Raw genomic sequence first — 25,681 nt, forward strand, 5'->3', positions numbered from 1 at the left:
GAGATCTTAGATGTAACCAATTAGTGCGCATGCCCAGAGAGTTCTAAGCTTCTGGACAGCACAAGATCCATGCTGGCGCCCTACTGTGCACGTCTCTGAAAACAGCTGTTTAGCGGCTACTTCGGTGACCTCAAAGTTCTGCTCCGCTTGTGCAAAATCAGCATGGGCCTAGCGTGATGACGCCTAGGTCATGCTGACAAAATAGGGTAAATTGACAACACACCTACACTGTTTTCTAGAATAAATGTTTGAAAGACCCAGTTCAGGCACAGCCAATTTTTTTATATGCAATTAATAGAACATTTTAAATGATGCATCAAAATGTGTCATAAAACAACTGTAGTCTTTCTTGCCAAATGCAGAAGAAAGATATCTCCTACACCAGTTTATAGCTCCTCATCTCCGCCTCAGTGACTTACCACTGCCTGCTTATTTATGGTCAGTCTGAAACATTCCCCCTATAGTCACATGGGCATGCAGGGGGTAGAGAGATTGCTTTGTCAGCTTAAAGGGATACTGTAGGGGGTCGGGGGAAAAGGAGTTGAACTTACCCGGGGATTCTAACGGTCCCCCGCAGACATCCTGTGCCCACGCAGCCACTCACTGCTTCTCCAGCCCCGCCTCCAGTTCACTTCTGGAATTTCAGACTTTAAAGTCTGAAAACCACTGCGCCTGCGTTGCCATGTCCACAATCCCGCTGATGTCACCAGGAGCGTACTGCGCAGACACAGACCATACTGGTCCTGTGCAGTATGCTCCTGGTGACATCAGCGGGATCGAGGACATGGCAACGCAGGCGCAGTGGTTTTTAGACTTTAAAGTCTGAAATTCTAGAAGTGAACCGGAGGCGGGGCCGGAGCATCGGTAAGTGGCTGCGCGGGCACAGGCTGTCTGCGGGGGACCATTAGAAGCCCCGGGTAAGTTCAACTCATTTTCCCCCGACCCCCCTACAGTGTCCCTTTAAGCCATGCCTCCCCACTGAGTGATGTCCTATCCTGGCTATCAGTCTCTACTAGGCAGGCATTGCTACAGGCTGAAGGTGGTGATGGGTGAGTGATTAAAGTGGTATTTAAGGGAACTTGAAGTAGGAGGCAAATGGAGGCTGACTTATCCTTTTAACCAATACCAGTTGCCTAGCTGTCCTGCTGATCCTCTGCCTCCAAAACTATTAGCCATAGCCCCTGAACAAGCATGTAGGTCAGATCAGAATCAGAATCAGAATCATTTATTTCGCCAAGCATGAGCAATCATGCCCGGAGTTGTTTTTGGCACATACATATAGCTCAGGAAGAAAACAGAGAAGAGTGCATAGCAGCAGGGATAGATTACATTACATTTGCATACAATTTGCGTCAGAAAAATTACATACATCACAGTTCATTTGTGGCCTTGAGCTGACCAGCGGTTAGCCTTGAGCAAGTCAGATGTTCAAGAACCTGACAAGATTAGCTGCATGCTTGTCTAGAATGTGTGATTCAGGCACTACTGATGTCAGAGTGTTCAACAGGTCTGCCATGCATCTGGTATTGTTTAAAATAAATTAAATATGGCCTCTCACTTCAAGTTCCTTTTAAACTCTAAAAAATGAAAATCCAAAGAAACAAAAACTGTATTGTGTTAATTAAATAAATATCTTTAAGACCTTGCCTTACAACCATTTTTTCAATTGTTCAAGTGTAAAAAAAAAAAAAAAAAAATTTACACTGGTTATTTTTTGCCTTTGCAGGCAACAGTGGCGAATAGAGGAAGAGGCTGTTATCTTAATTGTGCTGCTGTTAAGATATAATTGCAGTCACTGCAGGGAGAAAGGAGCCTCAGGCAGGACCACCCTGCTAAAATCTTTCCAGTATTCAGCAGGATGGACCCTGCTTTGTAGTTCTCCATGCAGTGACTGTGATTATTATTTATATAGCGCTGACATCTTCCGCAGCGCTGTACAGAATATACATTGTGTTGTCACTTAACTGTCCCTCATGCTGAATACACAACGGTTCGTTCCCGCATCGAATGCGCCGCTCGATTCCCGACGAATCGATTATTCCCGAACATTTCCGAGCACATTTCGATGATTTTTAGGTCGATTGCCATGTAAAGTATGGCAAATCGACCTAGCGATCCATCGAACCGCGAATCGAACATGTCGGAAATAAACAAATCGACGGGAATCGAGCGGCGCATCGACAGGAATCAAGTGCGGGAACGAACCGTGTGTATCCAGCATCAGAGGGGCTCACAATCTAATCCTTACCATAGTCATATGTCTATGTATATAGTAGTCTAGGGCTAATTGAGGTGTAGCCAATTAACTTATTGATGTTTTGGGGATATGGGAGGAAGCCTATTTAAAATGTATCTAAGATAACAGCCTCTTCAGCAAAGGCATGAAATAACTTGTGTAAAATGTATAACGTAAAATGTTTTGTACACTTAAATAATTAAAAAATATATATATTGTAAGGCAGGGTCTTATAGATATTACTTTATGTTTTGTTTTGTTTTTAGATTTTAATTATTTAGAGTTTAATACCATATTAAGCAAGGAGTTTTGAATCACGATGATACCATATATTGGCTAACTTATGCTGGGAATACACGGCTCGATTCTGAGCCATTTAGATGGCTCGATAGATAATTTCCGACATGTCCGATTTCCGGCCCGATCGTTTCGCCGCTCAATTCCGCACTGAAGACAATGCAAAAAGATAAGAGAAATGAGCGTAAGATAAAAGAATGGCCTGGGGAATCGATCGAGCGGGAGTATCGAGCGGCAAAATCGAGCCGTGTGTGCCCAGCATTAGAGATGAGTAAACTGAGCTTTCGGCTTATAAAAAGCCTTCGTCGGACTTGGTTCCTGACCGAATGTCTGTCCGATGAAGGCTTTTTATAAGCCGAAAGCTCACTGTATATTCATCTCTAAGTTAGCCAATAAATGGTATCATCCTGATTCAAAACTCTTTGTTTTTACTGATGGCTAACACGGTACAACACTCTACTGCTTCTACTATACCATGTTTAAGCAAACTACAATTCCTGAGGGAGGAGTATCTGCGAATTGACACAACACATATTTTGTTTTATTTTGCAAAAGCTTTTTTTGTTTTGTGTTGTAAAAAAAATAAAAAAATAATGTTTTAGTACTCTAAATACATATAAGAAATGTGCCTGAATTAGGGCTTTAACATTACAAAGAAGCAGGGCAGATGCTGGGATAAAACTAGTGGTGGTTTAAAGCAAGGTGGAACCAGGCAAAGCCAATTTTTTATGTCGCAAAATATTGGGAAGTTAACAATGCTGGCAGAATGCAGACACCTTATGTATGCAGACACTTTATGCATGTACTGACATTAATCCTAAAATCAATTTTTTCTTGGGTATTCAGTGGCGCAGTCTATACATATACTGTACTTACTGTTGGCTAAACCCCGCCCATTCCGGTGGTACATATCACCCTATGCTGCATACATTGTAGCACACAAGCTTTATGGGTTGAGTGTGAGAACAACTAGAGGCTACTGGTTTTCTGCCACTGCACTATTAAAGGACCACTATTGCGTAAAATACAGGTAAACACACACTTATAAGAAGTTGATTTTTTTCCAGATTTAGGTGTACCATAAATGACCTTTCTTCTGTATTGCTGTCACTTACAGCAGGGGTCCTCAACCTTTTTTGGCCCACTATCCAGACCAACCTTATCTACCTAGTATAGGTAGTATAGTTGCCCCAGTATAGTTAGTATAGTTGCCCCAGTATAGGTAATATAGTTGCCCCAGTATAAGGAGTATACAGTGGTTTGCAAAAGTATTCGGCCCCCTTGAAGTTTTCCACATTTTGTCATATTACTGCCACAAACATGAATCAATTTTATTGGAATTCCACGTGAAAGACCAATACAAAGTGGTGTACACATGAGAAGTGGAACGAAAATCATACATGATTCCAAATATTTAAAAAAAAAAAAAATAACTGCAAAGTGGGGTGTGCGTAATTATTCAGCCCCCTGAATCAGTACTTTGTAGAACCACCTTTTGCTGCAATTACAGCTGCCAGTCTTTTAGGGTATGTCTCTACCAGCTTTGCACATCTAGAAACTGAAATCCTTGCCCATTCTTCTTTGCAAAACAGCTCCAGCTCAGTCAGATTAGATGGACAGCGTTTCTGAACAGCAGTTTTCAGATCTTGCCACAGATTCTCGATTGGATTTAGATATGGACTTTGACTGGGCCATTCTAACACATGGATATGTTTTGTTTTAAACCATTCCATTGTTGCCCTGGCTTTATGTTTAGCGCCATTCACCTGTTGGAAGGTGAACCTCCGCCCAAGTCTCAAGTCTTTTGGAGACTCCAAGAGGTTTTCTTCCAAGATTGCCCTGTATTTGGCTCCATCCATCTTCCCATCAACTCTGACCAGCTTCCCTGTCCCTGCTGAAGAGAAGCACCCCCAGAGCATGTTGCTGTCACCACCATATTTGACAGTGGGGATGGTGTGTTCAGAGTGATGTGCAGTGTTAGTTTTCCGCCACACATAGCGTTTTGCATTTTGGCCAAAAATGTAATTTTGGTCTCATCTGACCAGAGCACCTTCTTCCACTTGTTTGCTGTGTCCCCCACATGGTTTGTGGCAAAATGCAAACGGGACTTCTTATGCTTTTCTGTTAACAATGGCTTTCTTCTTGCCACTCTTCCATAAAGGCCAACTTTGTGCAGTGCACGAATAATAGTTGTCCTATGGACAGATTCCCCCACCTAAGCTGTAGATCTCTGCAGCTCGTCCAGAGTCACCATGGGCCTCTTGACTGCATTTTTGATCAGCACTGCACGGCCTTGTCTTGGTAGGTTTACAGTTGTGCCATACTCCTTCCATTTTTGAATGATCGCTTGAACAGTGCTCTGTGGGATGTTCAAGGCTTTGGAATTTTTTTTGTAGCCCAAGCCTGCTTTAAATTTCTCAATAACTTTTCCCTGACCTGTCTGGTGTGTTCTTTGGACTTCATGGAGTTGTTGCTCCCAATATTCTCTCAGACAACCTCTGAGAACATCACAGAGCAGCTGTATTTGTACTGACATTAGATTACACACAGGTGCACTCTATTTAGTCATTAGCACTTATCAGGCAATGTCTATGGGCAACTGACTGCACTCAGACCAAAGGGGGCTGAATAATTACGCACATCCCACTTTGCAGTTATTTGTAAAAAATGTTTGGAATCATGTATGATTTTTGTTCCACTTCTCATGTGTACACCACTTTGTATTGGTCTTTCACGTGGAATTCCAATAAAATTGATTCATGTTTGTGGCAGTAATATGACAAAATGTGTAAAACTTCAAGGGGGCCGAATACTTTTGCAAACCACTGTAGTTGCCCCAGTACAGGTAGTATAGTTGCCCCAGTATAAGGAGTATAGTTGCCCCAGTACAAGGAGTATAGTTGCCCCAGTATAGATAGTATAGTTGCCCTAGTATAGGTAGTATAGTTGTCCCAGTATAGGTAGTATAGTTGTCCCAGTATAGGTAGTATAGTTGCCCCAGTATAAGGAGTATAGTTACCCCAGTATAAGGAGTATAGTTGCTCCAGTATAGGTAGTATAGTTGCCCCAGTATAGGTAGTATAGTTGCCCCAGTACAGGTAGTATAGTTGGGGGGGGGGGGTTGTGTGCAGCGGGTTCCCGTGGGGGCGGCCCCATTATAAGGAATATAGTTGTATCGGGAGTATAGTTGCCCCAGTATAGATAGTATAGTTGCCCTAGTATAGGTGGTATAGTTGCCCCAGTATAGGTAGTATAGTTGCCCCAGTATAAGGAGTATAGTTGCCCCAGTATAGGTAGTATAGTTGCCCCAGTATAGGTAGTCTAGTTGTCCCCGTATAGGTAGTCTAGTTGCCCCAGTACAGGTAGTATAGTTGCCCCAATATAAGGAGTATAGTTGCCCCAGTACAAGGAGTATAGTTACCCCAGTATAGATAGTATAGTAGCCCTAGTATAGGTAGTATTGTTGCCCCAGTATAAGAAGTATAGTTGCTCCAGTATAGGTAGAATAGTTGCCCCAGTATAGGTAGTATAGTTGCCCCAGTATAATTGCCTCAGTATAGGTAGTATAGTTCTCATGTACATAGATAAAATGCTAAAAAAAAACACACCTATAACAAAACACTCATGCCTTTCATACTATTCACAATCATACCATAAATTCATCAGGTGTATCAAAAACCTCTTCCTAACAACCTGAGCTAATTAAGATCTACACCTAGACTCTAGATTGCTTGTTGGCAGTCCTTAATAGCATATGATTCCTGGAGCATAGAAAAAAGGCTTTTTTCTTTTCTTTCTTTCTTTCCAGCAACTATTCCAAAAATAGATCGTATATTAAAATCCTATTCATGAGAAGAGTTGATCAATTTTGTGCAATAAACAGGTGTCAGTTCCAACAGTGCATCACTCAGCCTCAGTGGATTCAGCCCGTATGATATGTGCTGTCAGTTTTTCACACAGGCATCTTTTAAGACTTTATAAGTCACAATGCATGGATCAGCCTCAAGGGATTCAGCCCGTTTCATATGTGCTAACAGTCTCGTTTACAAACGCTTTTTCAAGCGTGACTTTACAGCAAACTATGTTCAATCAGAGTACCTCTATGTCTTAGAAGCTCCTCTCCCCGATCTTCAAGCTATAGACTCAGCCGGGTACTTCAGAGCTCCCTTTTCCGTTCAGCTCTCGGCAATGCTTGGTCGCATACGTCACTTCCTGCTGACAAGTTCAGCGTGACGCCCGCTGTCTGTTCCAGCAAGCCGTAAGCTGCACTTTCTGGTGACGTCACCTTAAAGCAATAGGATCCTTTGATGTGCAAATGGTCGCTAAGCGCTATTGCGGCCAGTTTAGTTCCTAAATGCTCCAGAAACTGTTTATTCAGTTACAAGAGAACCTCTACGCGTTTCAGCTATAATACGTTAGCCTTCTTCAGGAGGATTGATTTTACTCGACATAGTTCATCCACTTAAATAGGTTTTTGCCTGCTCCAGGCAAAGAGGGTCCTGGGATCCCCTCTTTGGAACTTGCAGCTTAGGTGTTCTAGTCTCCTTAGCGCTAACTTCTGCTAATAAAGTAGGTAGTATAGTTGCCCCAGTATAGGTAGTATAGTTGCCACAGTATAAGGAGTATAGTTTCCCCAGTATAGGTAGTATAGTTGCCCCAGTATAATTGCCTCAGTATAGGTAGTATAGTTGCCCCAGTATAGGTAGTATAGTTGCCCCAGTATAAGGAGTATAGTTTCCCCAGTATAGGTAGTATAGTTGCCCCAGTATAAGGAGTATAGTTTCCCCAGTATAGGTAGTATAGTTGCCCCTGTATAAGGAGTATAGCTGCCCCAGTATAAGTATAGTTGCCCCAGTATAGGTAGTATAGTTGCCCCAGTATAGGTAGTATAGTTGCCCCAATATAAGGAGCATAGTTGCCCCAGTATAGGTAGTATAGTTGCCCCAATATAAGGAGCATAGTTGCCCCAGTATAGGTAGTATAGTTGCCCCAATATAAGGAGCATAGTTGCCCCAGTATAAGGAGTATAGTTGCCCCAGTATAAGGAGTATAGTTGCCCCAGTATAAGGAGTATAGTTGCCCCAGTATAAGGAGTATAGTTGCCCCAGTATAGGGAGTATAGTTGCCCCAGTATATAGGTAGTATTGTTGCCCTTAGTGGCGGCCGCTTCCTCTTTCATATTCTGCTGGTCGGCCCCTCACCTCCATGCTGCGTCTTCTTTCACAGCAGCGCGTCCCCCGGCTGCTGTGAAGAGGCAGGAAGCAGGACAGCGGTTCCCCTGGTAAACATCGCCGCTACAGGAAGCCACTCTCCTAGTTCTGCCTCTTCACAGCAGCCAGGGAATGCGCTGCTGTGAAATCGCAGCATAGAGGAGAGGGCAGAAGGGCTATGACGTTATTATAGCTGCGGCTGCACTCTGCAATGCGTAAAGGCGTGGATCCAGCCGCGTACACTCGTGGCTAATGAGGGCTGGCGGGACTGAACTTAAAAGCGTAAAGATCATTCAGAGGCAGGGGATTAGCTGAGGCCCGGCGCAAAAAAGCTAGTGGCCCCGTATTGGGCCATGGCCCGGTGGTTGGGGACCCCCGACTTACAGTATGTACGTTTTGGACTAGTTCATCTCCTCATGGGGGATTCTCAGTATATCCTTTATTCTGTACAAAAGCATTCAGTGGAAAGGATCTATACAAAGCTGTTAACCAGTCTCCCTATTCATTTGCACACTATTCTGGCAGTTGGACTGAGCAACCACCATTCAGCAAGTGCTGCTTATCCAGTATATTGGTACTGCAGACAGACACCTGCTTATTCAGCATATTGGTACTGCAGACAGACTCCTGCTTATTCAGCACATTGGTACTGCATCCAAACATTACAGCTGTCAATGAAGATGAGAGAATATGACTATCAGTTATATTTTGAGGTTAGGCACTATTTTAGGAGGGTTTGTGTAAAACTAGAGACATTTGGCAGCACCACATTTCTGCTATAGATTGCAGGCTGGTAGTGATCAGTCTATTCTAGTGCCAGGTTGGTAGCGATCGGTTGATTCTAGTGGCAGGCTGGTAGTGATTATTCAGTTCTAGCTGCAGGAGTTACAGTGATCTATTATTTCTAGTGGCAGGCTGTGAACAGTCGATCCTAGTGCCAGGTTACATAGTTATTTTGGTTGAAAAAAGACATATGACCATCGAGTTCAACCAGAGAACAAAGTACACACCAGCCTGCTCCCTCACATATCCCTGTTGATCCAGAGGAAGGCGAAAAACCCTTACAAGGCATGGTCCAATTAGCCCCAAAAGGGAAAAATTCCTTCCAGACTCCAGATGGCAATCAGATAAAATCCCTGGATCAACATCATTAGGCATTACCTAGTAATTGTAGCCATGGATTCTTTCAATGCAAGGAAAGCATCTAAGCCCCTTTAGGTTGGTAGTGATCAGTCGATTCTAGTGGCAGACTGTTAGTGATCAGTCGATTCTAGTGGCAGACTGTTAGTGATCAGTCGATTCTAATGGCAGACTGTGATCGGTCGATTCTAGCTGCAGGCTAGCAGTAATCTGTTGATCCTAGTGCCAGGCTGGTAGTGATCGGTCGATTCTAGCTGCAAGCTGGCAGTGATCTGTTGATTCTAGTGGCAGGCATTGAACGGTCAATCCTAGTGCCAGGCTGGTAGTGATCGGTCAATTCTAGTGGCAAGCTGGCAGTGATCGGTTGATTCTAGTGGCAAGCTGGTAGTGATCGGTCAATTCTAGTGGCAAGCTGGCAGTGATCGGTTGATTCTAGTGGCAAGCTTGCAGCGATCGGTTGATTCTAGTGGCAAGCATGCAGTGATCGGTTGATTCTAGTGGCACACAGGCAGTGATCGGTCAGTTCTAGTGTATGGTAGACAGTGATTGGTAGATATTAATGATAGGCAGGTAATAATAGTTAGGAAGGCAGAAAGAAGGTGACAGATGACAAACGGTGATAAATTGCTGTGCTTGAGCTTATGGCTGCTGTCTCCTGGCCTGGCTGGCGAGTCAGGTCACTTCGGCGCTTGCCCCGCCTCTGATTTGGGCACCGGCATAGACCACTGTAATTTGGGTGCCATACTTTTATTTTACTTTAAGTGGAGAAGTGTTAGAGGCTCGTTGGAGTTTTGCTCGCTGTGTCTACACATGGGACAGTTTTCATAACTTCTGAATACAGGGAGATGGGTTTCGGTTTTCACACAAGGTCCTCGACAATGTAATGTTTTCCTTTATAGAACATAGAAGAGTTATAACGTCTGTTTTTATGATAATCTTCGGTGTTGCCAAGGTAGGAAGTGGGAAGAATATTCCCAATTTACACATTTTTGCTATACATACCATAATGGGTAAGGCCACAAAGGTCCGGACCTTGGACGGCTGTTGCCCACAGGGGACAGCTGAGCATGGAAGAGGGGTGGCTTCATATGGAGGAGGAAGCTTTGAATGGAAAAGGGAGGTTCCAAATGGGCTAGTGTACAAAGCAAAGGTGAGAATGAAAAGGTTTTGAGGGCTCGCTTGAAGGTATTAAAGTGTATCTGAGATGGGATTATAAAGAAAATATACATACCTGGGGCTTCCTCCAGCCCCCTCTGGCCTGATTGCTCCCACGCCGTCCTCTTTCGCTTCTCCCTTTACCCGCAGTTGGCCCTGGAAAAGACGCATTCTGGCCAGGTGTGCTCCCGTCATTATGAGTGTTCTGCACCTGTGCAGTAGTCCTGCGCAGGTGCAGAACGCTCCCAGCAACGTGAATGTGGCGTGAGCACACGTTCGGCCAGCCCACGCTTGCGCATTTGGCCCCGGACTGGATGACTTTCTGGGACCAGAGAGGCAGAAGAGGAAGCGATCAGACCGGAGGGAGCTGGAAGAAGCCCCAGGAATGTATATATATATTTTTTTATAATCTCCTATCTCAGGTTACCTTTAGGCCTCTTTCCCACCAGGACGTTGCATTTTAGGGGACGTTATAGGTCACATAACGTGCCCCTAATGCAACGCCTGGTGGTGTTGTAGGAGGACGCTACCAAGAGCCTTTTTTATGCTATGGGATGCGGAGACCACGTGATCCGCATCACGTGGTCCCGCCGGCCAATCGCTGCACAGAGCGGCCACTCCAGGAAGTAAACACTGCACGTCACTGAGTGCAGTGAATATTAATTAGCCATGTGGCTGGCCGCGGAGGAGGAGGGGAGACCTCCTCCTCCAACATTACTGAGCATGTCCAAACGTCTAACGCAGCTTAGTATAACGCACAGCATGCAGCACTTTGTTTGAACGTGCTGCGTTACAATGTAACGCAACGTGTGCACTGTGAACAGCTCATTGATTTTTCATTGCTGTGCGGTGGGCTGCGTTACAGGCTGCACTAACGTGCGCCTGTAACGTCTTAAAAGGAGGGGTTGAGTCTGATGACTGGTGGGAGCGAGTTCCAGAGAGTGGGGGCAGCCTCATGGCAGAATACCCAAAGCATAAGGGGCTAAAAGAGACTGAAAAGCCCTCTTACTGAATTATTTGACTTAATAAGCTTAATAATCTTAATTATCTTACTGAATTGTCACAAATACCTTCTGTTTTAAGAAGGCAAGATTTTATTACGGAAGGAATTTGCTTTGGCAGATGGTGTTTTAGTTAAGTAATTCTTCAAACATGTGACGCTTCCAGCGCAATCTGTTGAAGTGCAAGTGATTGTGGCTTGATGCAGGTTTCTATTGGGAGTCATAACACAGGGTTACTGCTGCTTGGCCAGTAGGTGGATTTCCTCAGTTTTTCCACCTCCCAGTCCGACACTGTTTTTAACATTATATCCAGTTTCTCCGACCTATCCTGATGAGTTGGACCTGCCATCCTCATTTTAGCTGCCTTCCTTTGAGCTCTCTTAAAACCACCCATGTCCTTGTTATAGAACAGCTCTCAGAACTGCACTCCACATTCAAGAAGCCTCTGTTCACTTCAAACATCTGATCATGACTAGGGATGACAATGCTTAGGATAACTTACAGAGAAACATGAGATAAGTTTGATCAACTGATAGATTTGTAAGGTTCAGATTTGCTAGTCATGATCATGTGTTAAACCAGGAAGTCATCACAGCAAATCAGAACCTTACATATCTATCAGCTGGTCAAACTGATCACATGCTTCTCCATGAGTTCTCCTAAGCATTGCCATACCTAATCACATCTACTGGATTTAGGAAACCGGAATACTGCATCTTCACATAACTCATGTTTAAACACATCTTAAGCATGAGGTCCCCTAGACTAAAATATGTTTCTTGCAGCTCACTTAGAAAAAAAAATTGCAACGTAAAATGTGTTCGCTAAAGCAGTGAAAACATATTGGGCTCCATATATTAAGTTCAATTTCTCTACTGGTATGTTTTTTTGGATGGCTGTAGAGTGCATGGAGGTAAACTATACAAACTTCATGCAAATGGCATTCTGCTCAAGCTTGGAATCTGGAACTCTGGTGCTGTACAGATTCATAAGTAGTGATGGTCGTTATGTCTAGGAGAACTCATTGAGAAGCATGTGATCAGTTTGGTCAGGTGATAGATATGCAAATCCAGGGGTGTGGCTAGCCCGAAAGATCAGTGGCACGTGCCCCGGTTCTAATCTGGGGTGCCCCGGATGTTTCCCAGGCAGTGTCAGGCAGCAGAACCCATCTCTAGCCACTTGGTCTCCGGATTCTGCAGACATCTCTTCTGGGCTTCTCCACTTAGTGTCTAAGAAATAATCAGACATTAGAGCTCCTAAAGTCTGATTCTCAGATGCTGGGGAGGATTGACAGCTACAGAGGCTGTCTCCAGACTTGGAGAGCAGATGGCGGAGATAAGTAGTTCCTCCAGCTGGGCTACTTTGCTGGCAGGGGAGGGGGGGGGGGGGGTTGTTCAGGGGGGAGGAACAGTGAGGACAAATACAACAATGCATGCTCCCTATGGAGGCTCCGCAGCTTCAAGCATGTCACTACAACACCCAGCATGCCCCATAGAGGCACCACAGCACCCAATATGCCCCATAGAGGCACCACAGCACCCAGCATGGCACCACACAGCACCCAGCATGCCTTTTTTGTATTATTGGAGAGGGGGCTTCAACAGTTTTCTAGGCAGGCCTACTTAGACCGCTGTAAAGTTCATGTAAATTTGGCTCCACCCATGACCCCATCCACATTATGGTGCATGGCCACACCCATTTTCATCTGAAGTGCCCAAAAGTGCCCCAGATCTCCTAGGATCCTAGCAACACCCCTGTGCAAGTCTCTGATTTGCTGGTCAAATCTATCGGCTGATCAACAAATCACATGCTTCTCCATGAGTTTTCCTAGACACGACCATAAGTATTCATAAGTATAAGGCTTGTGGAAGGATTGCATTAACTAACTGAAACTTAAAGGGACTCCGAGCAGTGCAGAAACTATGGAAAGATGCATATCATGTTAAAGCTCTCTTTCTCCTCTTTCCAATGATATATAAACCACCACTCTACATCTTTTAGTTTTCGCTATTTTCGCGATTGAAATTGCCGCGGTCGCGACTTCGATCGCGAAAATAGAGAAAACTAAAAGGCGTAGGGCAACGATTTAGGTGTCGCCAGAAAGAGGAGAAAGAGAGCTTTAAAATGATATCCATCAAGCCATAGTTATATTGTATTACACAGGACGACACTTTCCCCAGCGTCAGCAGCTCCATTCTGCTGAATGCAGCTGCTGACTTTGACAAAAAGTCGCCCTGTGTAATACAATATAACTATGGAAAGATGGATATCATTTTAAAGCTCTCTTTCTCCTCTTTCTGACGACACCTAAATCGTTGCCCTACGCCTTTTAGTTTTCTCTATTTTCGCGATCGAAATCGCGGCCGCGGCAATTTCAATCGCGAAAATAGCGAAAACTAAAAGGCGTAGGGTGGCGGTTTATATATCATTGGAAAGAGTAGAAAGAGAGCTTTAAAATGATGTGCATCTTTCCATAGTTTCTGCACTGCTCGGAGTCCCTTTAAGGGGGGAAATTAGGTTGGGACCTGTATTACTTTGGTTCCTTATCTTCTATCAAGCTTGCCATTGGCATAAATTCCAGCCTGGTGGGGAAGTGACTTGGTGCTCATAAAGCAACAACTGATTTTTACAGAACTTTTGCGCACATTATTATCTAACATAATGTTCTCTTAAATGCATATATACAAACACTGTGCCTGAAGGAGTACTTTACAGCCCAACTAAAGGTTAGAGGAGAAAACGGACACTATGACTATTCCTGACTAGTTCATCCCTATCCTGCAATGTCTTATTTGTAGCCTGCTATCCTCCCATTTGTGCTTGTCTCTTATGTTGGAGCTGTGACTGCAGATCTGGCAGGTGTGCGCCACCTTGTGTTAATCTGTGGTGAATCTCTGACCAGCTAGAGGCAGCATAGAAGCTGTGGTCAAGAGCTCTGATATTATATGTCACACATGCACCTGGGAGGAGGGGAGGATGCAGATACTTTTCACCATAGAAAAGTGGCCATACATCAGATCGACCATCAGGTAGATCCCTCTCTGATCGCACTTGATCAGAGAGGGATCTAATGCATGTCCACACACTGTACACTGATTTACAATAGATTTCAGCATGAAATCACCTGCCGGCCCGGCTCCCCCAGGGTATACACGTGTGTTCTCCATCCCCCCCCCCCCCCCCTACACACACATGCGCATGGTGAGTGTTGAAGGCTCACCTGTGTCCTCTGGTGTGATTCCTGGCCTCCTACGGTGCCCGGCATCCCCATGAGCACCTGTACCATGTGACACAGGTGCATGTAGTGACATCAGTACATATGCCAGTGTCACGTGGTACTGAGCACACAATCAAGCCCTTGCGGCTCAGATTTTCGGCTCAAACCTTTCGACTGATTTTAACTGGAAAGCAATCAAAAGATTAATTGCGTAGCCATGTTGTGAAACCAATTCTCCTCTGACTCGATAAATGATCAGATTGGCCCACAAAATCGAGTACTGTATGGGACACCCTAAAAGTTCTGGGCAGTATGACATACAGGGCAGAGCTGAATTCGTTGGCACTAGCCCTGCTGTTTTTTGTTTCAGTTTTAATTGGACTTGAAATGAAATGAAAATATCTATGTATTTAAAGCTGTTGTAGTACTCACCATAGCAAAAATGCAGTTTACATAATCGCCAATCAAAATGCTTATTTCAGCTGAAAGACATAGGCCACATACAGACATCAGACCATAGTCTTTGGAAAATGAAAGATCACAGACCAATCTTACCACCCTTCCTGTAGTATGAGAGCCATACTCTACACAGTCTTTTCTATGGAGCTGAACCCCCCATCAGCCAGAAATCTTTGCAAGATGCTGCACACACAGATGCTGTACAGACACAAAAGATCAGTATCTGCAAAAGATCTGTTCCTGCCAAAAATCCATTCCTGCAAGTTGCAATGATAGTCTATGAGATCTGCAGATCATCATACACACATGATTTAACTGACATTCATCTGCAGATCAGATCCACCAGGATGGATTTTCAGATCTGCAGATCTGCAGATGAATGTCAGTTAAATCATGTGTGTATGATGATCTGCAGATCTCATAGACTATCATTGCAATTTGCAGGAATGGATTTTTGGCAGGAACAGATCTTTTGCAGATACTGATCTTTTGTGTCTGTACAGCATCTGTGTGTGCAGCATCTTGCAATGATTTTTTTCTGATGTGGAGTTCAGCTCCATAGAAAAGACTGTGTAGAGTATGGCTCTTATACTACAGGAAGGGTGGTAAGATTGGTCTGTGATCTTTCATTTTCCAAAGACTATGGTCTGATGTCTGTATGTGGCCATAGCCTTGTTTATAGCTAGGGATAGATTTTTACATGTTCTGTGTATGTTTGAAAGAAGCCCTTCCAGTCTCAGGTAAGTTTTTAGTCAGTGTATGAATCATAACTTAAAGGGAATCTGAAGTGAAAACAAACTTATGATATGTATGTGTAGTACAGCTAAGAAATAGAACATTAGTAGCATAGATATGAGTCGTATTGTTTTCCAATACAGGAAGAGTTAAGAAACTTCACTGTTATCTATGCAAAAGAGCTTCTCTGGGCTCTCTGACTAATTTAGTCAGAGAGCAATGCTATTTTCTGAAGCACTTATACATCAATGACAACAATGAAAGACCACTTCAGATAAGATTTTACTGCAGAGAAGTTCAAAGGGCCCTTAGGGCTCTGTTTCATAGTTTAACCACTTACTGACAAGCTGATGCATTAAAACATGCTATTGGAGCCTGTTAACGACTCCAGGACGTTTTAATGCGTCGCTGGCTCCCGCCGCTGCTGTGCACGTATGCGCGCCTCCCCCGCCACCGTAAATAGTTGCCTTAGGGACTTAGCTTTTTAATCTATATTTTATGAGGGTAAATTACTATTACTTTACTACATAGGGATTTGTATTTATGGACCAGACAAAAAAAATTACACCTACTGTATATTTCCCAATAATATATTGTCACCATACATTGTCATAGGAACATGATTTAAAGGGAATGTCCAAGCAAAATAAAAAAATGAGTTTCACTTACCTGGGGCTTCTACCAGCCCCATGCATCCATCCTGTGCCCTCGTAGTCACTCACTGCTGCTCCAGTCCCCCGCTGGCAGCTTGCCGACCTCGGAGGTCGGCAGGATGCATTGTGTACATTTTTACGCATTCCCGCCAGTGCAGGAACATTAACACATACATTTTTACGCATTACTGGTTCAATGCGTAAATTTTTACGCATTGAACCAGTAGTGCATAAAAATGTATGTGTTAATGTTCCTGCACTGGCGGGAATGCGTAAAAATGTACGCAATGCATCCTGCCGACCTCCGAGTTCGGCAAGCTGCCAGCGGGGGACTGGAGCAGCAGTGAGTGACTACGAGGGCACAGGATGGCTGCATGGGGCTGGTAGAAGCCCCAGGTAAGTGAAACTCATTTTTTTATTTTGCTTGAACCTTCCCTTTAAATGGTCTAATAATTGGGACAAATGGGCAAATACAATTTGTGGTTTTTATCCACAGGAAAATGTTTTATATTAAAACTTTAATGGCCAAAACCTGAGAAATAATTATTTTTTTTCCATTTTTTTATTTTTCCCGTTAAAATGCGTTTAGAACAAAAAAATTCTTAGCAAAATGTACTAGCCACAGAAAGCCTAATTGGTGGCAAAAAAACAAGGTATAGATCATTTTGTTGCGATAAATAGTAATAAAGTTATTGGCGAATAAAAGGGAGGGGCACTGACAGGTGAAAATTGCTCTTGTCCGTTAGGGTAAAAACTCCTATGGGGTGAAGTGGTTAAAATACAGTGTATAGTTTGCGAACTGCAAATATTAGGGAATGATGCAATGTTATTAAAAAAAACAACTATATAACCAAAAATAAAAATATGAGACTCTTTTCTTTGCTACTAATGTTCTAGCAATTATCTGTACTACACATACGATTCATTATATCATAAGTTTTCTTTTTTCGCTTCAGTGTCACTTTAATGCAGTCAGGTTTCCTGGACTGAGCGGGTCTAAAAGCTTTGAGACTGATGGTAATAATTGCTGTTGTATTTTCTTTTGCAGACAATTGTGGATGGAAGCCCCATGAAACGCTCCGCCTCTATGCTTGGTCATTCTCGGTCTAAAGGCATCCGACTAAATGAATACTCGTTGGAGAGGGTCACTCCTGACGACAGTCCGCGCCACGGGCACCAACGCAGAAGAGAAAGGGGACATCGACAGTCTGATAGATCCTTAACTCGTTATGTAGATCTAGAATCAGGTCAGTATGATGTTTTCTGCTTTTAGACAAGACAAGACAAATAACATTTATATTGTGCTTTTCTCTACTGGGGCGCCCTCTATAGACAGTAGCAGCGTTAGGGAGTCTTTCCCAAGGACTCCTCACTGAAAAGGTGCAGCTCACTGAACAGGAAGAGCCAAGTTTTTAACCCAGGTCTTCTGTGTCAGAGGCAGAGCCCTTAAAGAGACACTGAAGCGGAAAAAAATTATGATATAATGAATTAGTTGTGTAGTACAGATAATTACTAGAACAATAGTAGCAAAGAAAATATTCTCATATTTTTATTTTCAGCTACCGGTATATAGTGTTTTTTTTAACATTGCATGATTCTCTAATATTTGCAGTTTACACACTACTCAGCATTCTAATTGTTTTTACAGAGCAGGCAAGCAAACTGTCCTCTGGAGAGAAAAAGAAAATACAATGATTGAGGCTTCTTGCACACCAAGACGTTGCTTTAGGTGCCACGTTAAGGTCGCATAACGTGCACCTAACACAATGTATGGTGCTGCAAGAGCCGGCGGTAGAGTGAGCCGCGTTAGGCGGCTCGATTCCTATAATGTCTCCCAGAGTGGCGCTGATTGGCCAGCGGGACCACGTGATGCGGAGCGAGACACTCCGCATCACGTGGTCCCGCCGGCCAATCAGCGCCCGCCAGTGCAGTGAATATTAAGTAGCCATGTGCGCGGCTACTGTAGCTGGCTCTCCCCGCCTCCTCTCCGCCCCCCACTGCGCATGTGCAAACAGTCTAACGCGGCTATAGCCGCTCCAACGCTGTAGCATGCTGCACTTTGCGCAAACGTGCAGCGTTACATGTAACGCAACGTGGGCTGTGTGAACAGCCCACTTGTGTTACATTGCTGTGCGTTGGGGGAGCGTTACAGGCGCACTAACGTGCGCCTGTAACGTCTTGGTGTGTAAGCAGCCTGACAGTTGAGAGCTTCAGAAGACAAAGCTCTATGACTTTGAAAGTCATGGAGCTCAATGGCTTTTTTTTTGCAGAGATAACAACTGGAGTTTCTTAACTCTTCCTGTACTGGAAACAATATTAGACTCATGTCTCTGCTCCTAATGTTTTATTTCTTAGCTGTACTACACATACAGATCATTATATCATATTTTTTTTTGCTTCAGTGTCTCTTTAACCAGTACACTATCCAGCCACTTTAGGAAATTTCTTCAGTGTAATTGTCTGGCTATGTCAGATATTAAGTATAGCATAACGAGAAGTATAATGTAAAGTATAATGATGTGTCTGTAGTGTCTTTGTTGCTTTTAGCAACCAATGTAATTTTTATTTTATCTTCCACCAAGCACTATAAGTAACACTGCTTATTTCTGGTTACTGTAAAACACACACACACACACACACACACACACACACACACACACACACACACACACACACACACACACACACACACACACACACACACACACACACACACACACACACACACACACACACACACACACACACACACACACACACACACACACACACACACACACACACACACACACACACACACACACACACACACACACACACACACACATTCTTTTAATGCAATCAATCCCATTAATGTGGGTTAGTCTCTCTTTGGGAACCTAATCCCTCTGTACCTCTTTCTTCTTAACTCCTAGGCGACAACTCCACGCCAATTGTCATGAACGCAGCGGCAGCCCCAGGACCGCTCAACGACAATTGGCGTGAAGTCCTGGGCGGGGTTTTGCAGGAGATCGCCCGTCGTCATGTCTCCCAGCGGTGATCGCCACTAGGAAACTGTTAGATGGCGAAGCCGCCGTCTATTTAAATTGTACAGCACTGCGATCTACTGCAGCGCTGTACTGGGGACAGCAGTGACAGCTCTCATAGGCTGATGTCTATGAGAGCCAACCGCTGGGATTGGCTGGCGGAGGAGGGGTTAAAAAATAAAAAATTAGTAAAATTTATTTAAAAAAACACCAACAAATAAAGAAAGAAAAAAATAAACCAACATCCCAGCAGGAAATCTCTGTTGGTGGGCAGAAAAGGGGTGGAATCACTTGTGTGCTGAGTTGTGCAGCCCTGCAGCGAGCCATTAAAGCTGCAGTGGCCTAAATTGTACAAAATAGCCTGGTCACTGGGGGGGGGGGGGGGGGGGAGTGTAAGCCTATGGTCCTGAAGTGGTTAATTTGTCCCTCTTTCAGGACTGATGTACAGATCTATGTAGATATATGTAGTTTTCCACTGAAAAATGTGTTTAATTGACTCTAAACTTTATTCCCCTTGATTTATTTTTTATTTTGAATTGTTAATATGAAGGAAAATTAACCAGGATATAAAGGACCAGTGTGGTTTTAGTTATAAAACAACATTTTTCTTATAAAATCTTACTGGTGTGTGTGAATAGGGGTGTGGTGAAGGCATGATTAGGAGAGTGACAGGGGTGTGGCTTAAGTGTCCCTCTTTCTTATATCAAAAAGTTAGAAGGTGTGCCCCAGAGTATGTATGGGCTTTACCCACTCCCTTATCTCAGTCACTGTCTATAGGCAGAGCTCAGAGACCTCCAATGAAAACACTGAAGGTCATATAATTTGTTGTTGATTATTTTATTTGTTCAGTAAGCATACTAATTGCACTGCCTGATACAGCCACTGGGGGAGCACTGCTAAAGATTTGATTATTATTCTTTTAATATAGTCAATTATATGAAGCCAGACCATCAACACTGCAGCCAATCAGAGGATGGAAGTACACATTAGTTTATACGTGACTTTATAAAATGCTAACATGTTATGTATTGCTGTAGATCAAATAATAAAGGAAATGTACTGTTATGTGTCTTACTTTTATAAATTACAAAATCCATAGAAAACATTTACAAAAGATGGGGGCCTTGTCTTGTGAAAATACAGAACAGCAAGCTAAAAAAAAGTATACAAAAATTACATGGAAATGTTCCCATCTCATAAGAACAGCAAAGAGGCCAAGTATAGTGAAGTGATCCCCACAGGGTATTTACAGTTAAAGCATACCTGAACTTACATATGACATGATGAGATAAACATGGGTACATATAGTAACACTAAAGGCCCATACACACGTCGGATTTTTGCGAACGACCCGTCGTTTGAACGTTCCGTCGTTCGCACGTCAAATCCGGCGTGTGTACAGACTATCGTTCGGGTGATAAGACTGGTTTTCAAACCAGTCTTATCACCCGAACGATAGTGTGTACACACGCCGGATTTGACGTGCGAACGACGGAACGTTCAAACGACGGGTCGTTCGCAAAAATCCGACGTGTGTATGGGCCTTAAGCCCCTGAAAGCGGATCCGAGATGAAAAACTAACTATAACAAGTAACTTGTCTATATATCTTGTCTAAAGTTTAGATAGTTTACACAGCAAATCTAGCTGCAAACAGATTTAATAGAAAATGATTATTTCTTCCTGTGATACAATGACAGCAGCCATGTTGTTTGTAAACATTACACAGAGGCAGGCTTATCTGTATCTTGATCACTAAACCTGTGAAAAAAACCTAATCCCTCTCCTCCCCTCTGCCTCTGAAATCAATGGCTAGTAACACCTCCTCCTCCTCCTGCCCAGACTGAGTTCCCATGAGCCCTTGCTACTGTGGGCGTGGTTTATTTAGTTTATAGGGGATTAAGAGTATTAAAACAAAAAAGAATTTGGCTTGAGGAATGCCCTATAAACAATAGGAAAGGAACACAATTATGCAATGAGTAAAAGTTCAGCTCGGATCCACTTTAAAAGTTGCGTCCGCTTTATTTATTTATTTTTTTTGCATTCAAAGAGTTAAGAGAGCAGTTTACCTGCATGCAAATTAAGCAGTTGAATAGCAAGTTGAATGCAGCCATGGCTCTCCTGAAGAGTAAATAGAAGCAAATAAGTTTTATTTGGGTGAGCAAATACTGTTGATAACAAAGGAGAGCTGAAAAGTATAAATAACGTATGGAGGGAGAGTTGAAAGGCTAAGATACTAGTAGTTTGGTTGGGGCTGGGAGGAAGACCCATCCAAAGTTTTGCTGAGGTGTCCGGTCATTTCTAGTTACAGATAGAACTCAAACAAAATGTACCTCCCACCTATTAACTTTATTTGCTAACAGGCCTGGGTACAGAGCTGAGTACCACAACACAATCATGTGATCTGCCTTCAGAAGAACGTGGACGTACCCGGGACAGAAAGCACCACCACCACCACCACCATCATCACCACCACCACCACCACCACCCTGGCTCTGAAAGAGAGCGCCTAGAGTATGGGAGGCCAAGTTCTCGTTCTCCAAGCGCAGGTCGGGACTACACGCCTCATCGACAGGTGGGTCCGGATTTTCATGATGTGTCAATCAGTGGTAAAGGGCCAAACCTCAATGCTGTCCATTGCAATGTGTAGTCTTCAAACAGGAACCGTTCAAAATAGCAGAGTGAAGCACAGATATATGCAAATTGCAGGAAAGTGAAATAGCCAATCAGATTTCGCCTTTACTGTACAAGGAAAACCCCTTTCTCTTTGGATTTCGTACAGTACACCATTTTTTATCTTATATAAGTGAACTTGTCCAGGTCCATTTAACAGCTTCCATAGACTGACGCTGCTTCTTAGGTGCATTTAGCACAACATGCCTGCAAATGTCATTGTGATATTCCAGACCATTTTGCATACATGGCAGCCCCCTGATCCATGGGGAAAACTGAATACAGGCTTTTAGCTTCTCTAACTCTCATCAATGTTCCACCTCTTCCTGCCATCCACAAACCAGGGAAAGAAATTTGACCTCCAGTAACTAAGTACAGTCTCTATACAGCAGGGCTCTAGCCTTGGCAGGTGCCTGGGGCCTGATTGGTGTCCACAGGCCTATCTGACACATTCTCTGACTTTGTCCTCTCGGTCACCTTAGGGGAAAAAAATACAGGTGGCAGGGAGAGCCATGCTGGGGCACTGATTTCCCCTTAGCCCATCTCTGATCTGTAGTAAAGTGCATATCCACTTCCCCAGAAAGGCTCCTGATGGTCTTTGCTGCTCTCCTACTCTCATTTCTGCAGTTTTTGTTTTTTTCTTGCACAGTGCTGAAAACATCCCACCCCTTCCAGCACCTGGCACTATGGGAAAGTTGCGTGGTTGGAGTACATTCAAAATGGGTGCTGGGAGAATTTGGGGCGCTGTAAATAGCCGCTAGTAGAATATCAGTAAATCTACTGATACTCTACTATTGGCCAGTGGTAATTTCCCATAGAAAAATATTGGTAAAGTATGGATGCCTAACCCTAATCGATCCTTCTACCATTGATGCCTAACCCTAACTGACCCTCCACCGATGCCTAACCCTAACTGACCCTCCACCCATGCCTAACCCTAACTGACCCCTACCCATGCCTAACCCTAACTGACCCCCTATCCATGTCTAACCCTAATCGCCCCCTATCCATGTCTAACCCTAATCGCCCCCTATCCATGTCTAACCCTAATCACCCTCCCGCCCATGCCTAACCCTATCTGACCCTCCACCCATGCCTAACCCTAACTGCCCCCCTACCCATGCCTAACCCTAATCACCCTCCCGCCCATGCCTAACCCTAACTGCCCCCCTACCCATGCCTAACCCTAATCACCCTCCCGCCCATGCCTAACCCTAACTGACCCCCTACCCATGCCTAACCCTAACTGACCCCCTATCCATGTGTAACCCTAATCGCCCCCTATCCATGTCTAACCCTAATCGCCCCCCACCCATGCCTAACCCTAACTGACCCCCTATCCATGTCTAACCCTAATCGCCCCCTATCCATGTCTAACCCTAATCGCCCCCCGCCCATGCCTAACCCTAACTGACCCTCCACCCATGCCTAACCCTAACTGACCGTCCACCCATGCCTAACCCTAACTGACCCCCTACCCATGCCTAATCCTTATCGCCCTGGCATGCCTAACCCTAATCGACCCCAACCATGCCTAACCCTAATCGATCCCCCTCCCCATTAATGCCTAACCCTAACTGACTCCCCTTCTGTATAACTCTAATCAACCCCCCACCTAGCCTAACTCTAATCAATCCCCCCCCCCATTGATGTTTAACCCCCCACCCATGCCTAACCCTAATCACCCCCCCACCCATGCCTAATCCTAATCTCTCCCCCCCCCCCCTTGATGCCTATTCCTCCCTTTTCCCCCCCACCAATGCCTAACCCTAACCACCCCATACCCGTACCAATCCCTCCCATCCTCCAAACCCGCTGATATCTGTAGTGAAATATTGAGTGCCGTGTAAGTTAAGCCTTGAGCTTTTAGGTGGTATGTTACATTTGTCCCTGAAGATGGCACAAATGTAAAATACAATACAGGCACTTTGTTGTGTGGAAGGCAGAAAGAACATGGGGGAGCACACAGAAAAAAGGCTGGAATGTAACAAAGCTACTTACCTTGCATTACTTAAACAGCAGCATCAGTGTGGGAATATTGCAAAGATAGACAGGTTCACTTGTATAAATCTCCTGGCAGCAGGCCAGCCAGCATAAGCCGGTTCTGGTTCAGTTACAAAAAGTAACTGGAAGGAAAGTGTTAGTGTTTTCTGCTCTAATGTGTCCATTGCTATATCTTATTGGTGTCGCCCTATAATACGGAGCATTAGAAGGTCTGCATGGCATAGGAGTGAGAAGGGGGCATCCCGTAGCTTTCCGGATACTCACAAAGCACCCCCAACACAGTAAGGCAGGGAATGCAAAACACGCACCTCCGCACTCCTCATGGAAGCCAGGCCCCGCATGGGAATCAGACATTTTGGCATTTGCTGGTATTCCATTTGCGTATTTTTTTCTGGGGAATTGGGCACCTTTCTTCTAATTTCCGCACAACACACGGATTTCCAATTACAATATATTTCACCAGAAGACGGAATATTGTGAACTAATGCGGAAAACGCAAGCACGATCACAGAGCGCCAGAATCCCCAATCGCATGAAAGCATCAATTTATTCCCTGCCTTAAAGGGACACTTAAGTCAAACAAAAAAAATTAGTTTTACTCACCTAGGGCTTCCAATAGCCCCCTGCAGCTGTCCGGTGCCCTCGCCGTCTCCCTCCCATCCTCCTGGCCCCGCCGGCAGCCACTTCCTGTTTCGGTGACAGGAGCTGACAGGCTGGGGACGCGAGTGATTCTTCGCGTTCCCAGACACATTAGCGCCCTCTATGCTGCTATATGGTATATGATATATGCTATAGCAGCATAGATGGCGCTATTGTGGCCAGGAACGCGAAGAATCACTCGCGTCTCCAGCCTGTCAGCTCCTGTCACCGAAACAGGAAGTGACTGCCGGCGGGGCCAGGAGGATCGGAGGGAGACGGCGAGGGCACCGGACAGCTGCAGGGGGCTATTGGAAGCACCAGGTGAGTAAAACTCATTTTTTTGTTTGACTTAAGTGTCCCTTTAAGGTGGCCATACATGGTACAATTTTTCAATTAGATAATTTAGTTCGATTATTCTGTTAGATCGAATATAAAGATTTTTCCAGCATGTCCGATCATTTTTCCCGAAAAAACGGGATAATCGTTCGAATTTCTTGATCGAAAAAAAAAAATATTTTCAACTTTCATTCAATTCGATCATTTAGATCGAATAAACGGGAAAATCGAACGTTTTTATTGTATCGTGTATGGGCACCATTAGAGTGGAGAAAGAACTGAGCCCATGGGTTATACAGGTGAAACTCAAAAAATCAGAATATCATGTAAAAGTTCATTTATGTCAGTAATTCTGAACCAGACTGTGAGACAGGGACCCTTTGTAGATGTTTTGGATGAATAACTGTATTTCTTGGACTATTAGACTCACTTTTTTTTGCCCAAAAGTGGGGAAAAAAAGTCACTGCGTCTTATAGTCCAAATGCAGAGAGTTCCTGACTTGTGAACGCCTGCCAATACAAACCTCCAACCCACCGCAGTGTCGGGACTCCCTCTACTGTGCCCATGCAGAGGAGGAACAGGGGACAAATAGAGCACCAGGGGGACACAAAGGGGCATAGAGGAGGACACATGGGGGACACAGGAGGACACAAGGGGGACAGAGGAGAACACAGGGAGACACAAGAGGTAGAAGGGGACATAAGGTACAAAGGGGGCATAATCCACAAGATGCCCCTTCACCATGGATGCACCAGGCTTAGTATATATTTTTTTCCCCCATTTTTTGCCCTTTAAACTTAGGTGCATCTTATGGTCAAGAGCATCTTATAGTCCAAAAAATACAGTAGCTGATGAGAGTCTGACACTTTTAGCCTCGAATATTGAACCTTTTTCACAATATC

General features: G+C 44.2%; 1 protein-coding gene and 1 long non-coding RNA gene across 2 annotated transcripts in view; one reads left to right on the plus strand and one right to left on the minus strand.

Annotated features, from left to right (window-relative positions):
- The window catches only part of CACNA1A (calcium voltage-gated channel subunit alpha1 A), a 313,214-nt gene that overhangs the window by 283,488 nt on the left and 4,045 nt on the right, over window positions 1-25,681 (plus strand). The window contains exons 43-44 of the mRNA XM_068274204.1: window positions 17,152-17,350; window positions 21,491-21,702. Coding sequence (XP_068130305.1) covers window positions 17,152-17,350; window positions 21,491-21,702 — 411 coding nt within the window. The remainder of the gene's footprint in view (window positions 1-17,151; window positions 17,351-21,490; window positions 21,703-25,681) is intronic.
- Window positions 17,106-25,681, minus strand: part of LOC137562657 (uncharacterized) — an 81,310-nt gene continuing 72,734 nt past the window's right edge. Inside the window, exons 2-3 of the long non-coding RNA XR_011030158.1 lie at window positions 21,197-21,248; window positions 17,106-17,366 (exon numbers count right to left, since the gene is read on the minus strand). This is a non-coding gene — a long non-coding RNA (uncharacterized lncRNA). The remainder of the gene's footprint in view (window positions 17,367-21,196; window positions 21,249-25,681) is intronic.

The sequence above is a fragment of the Hyperolius riggenbachi genome, chromosome 3, assembly GCF_040937935.1.
Source record: "Hyperolius riggenbachi isolate aHypRig1 chromosome 3, aHypRig1.pri, whole genome shotgun sequence".
Classification (NCBI taxonomy): domain Eukaryota; kingdom Metazoa; phylum Chordata; class Amphibia; order Anura; family Hyperoliidae; genus Hyperolius; species Hyperolius riggenbachi.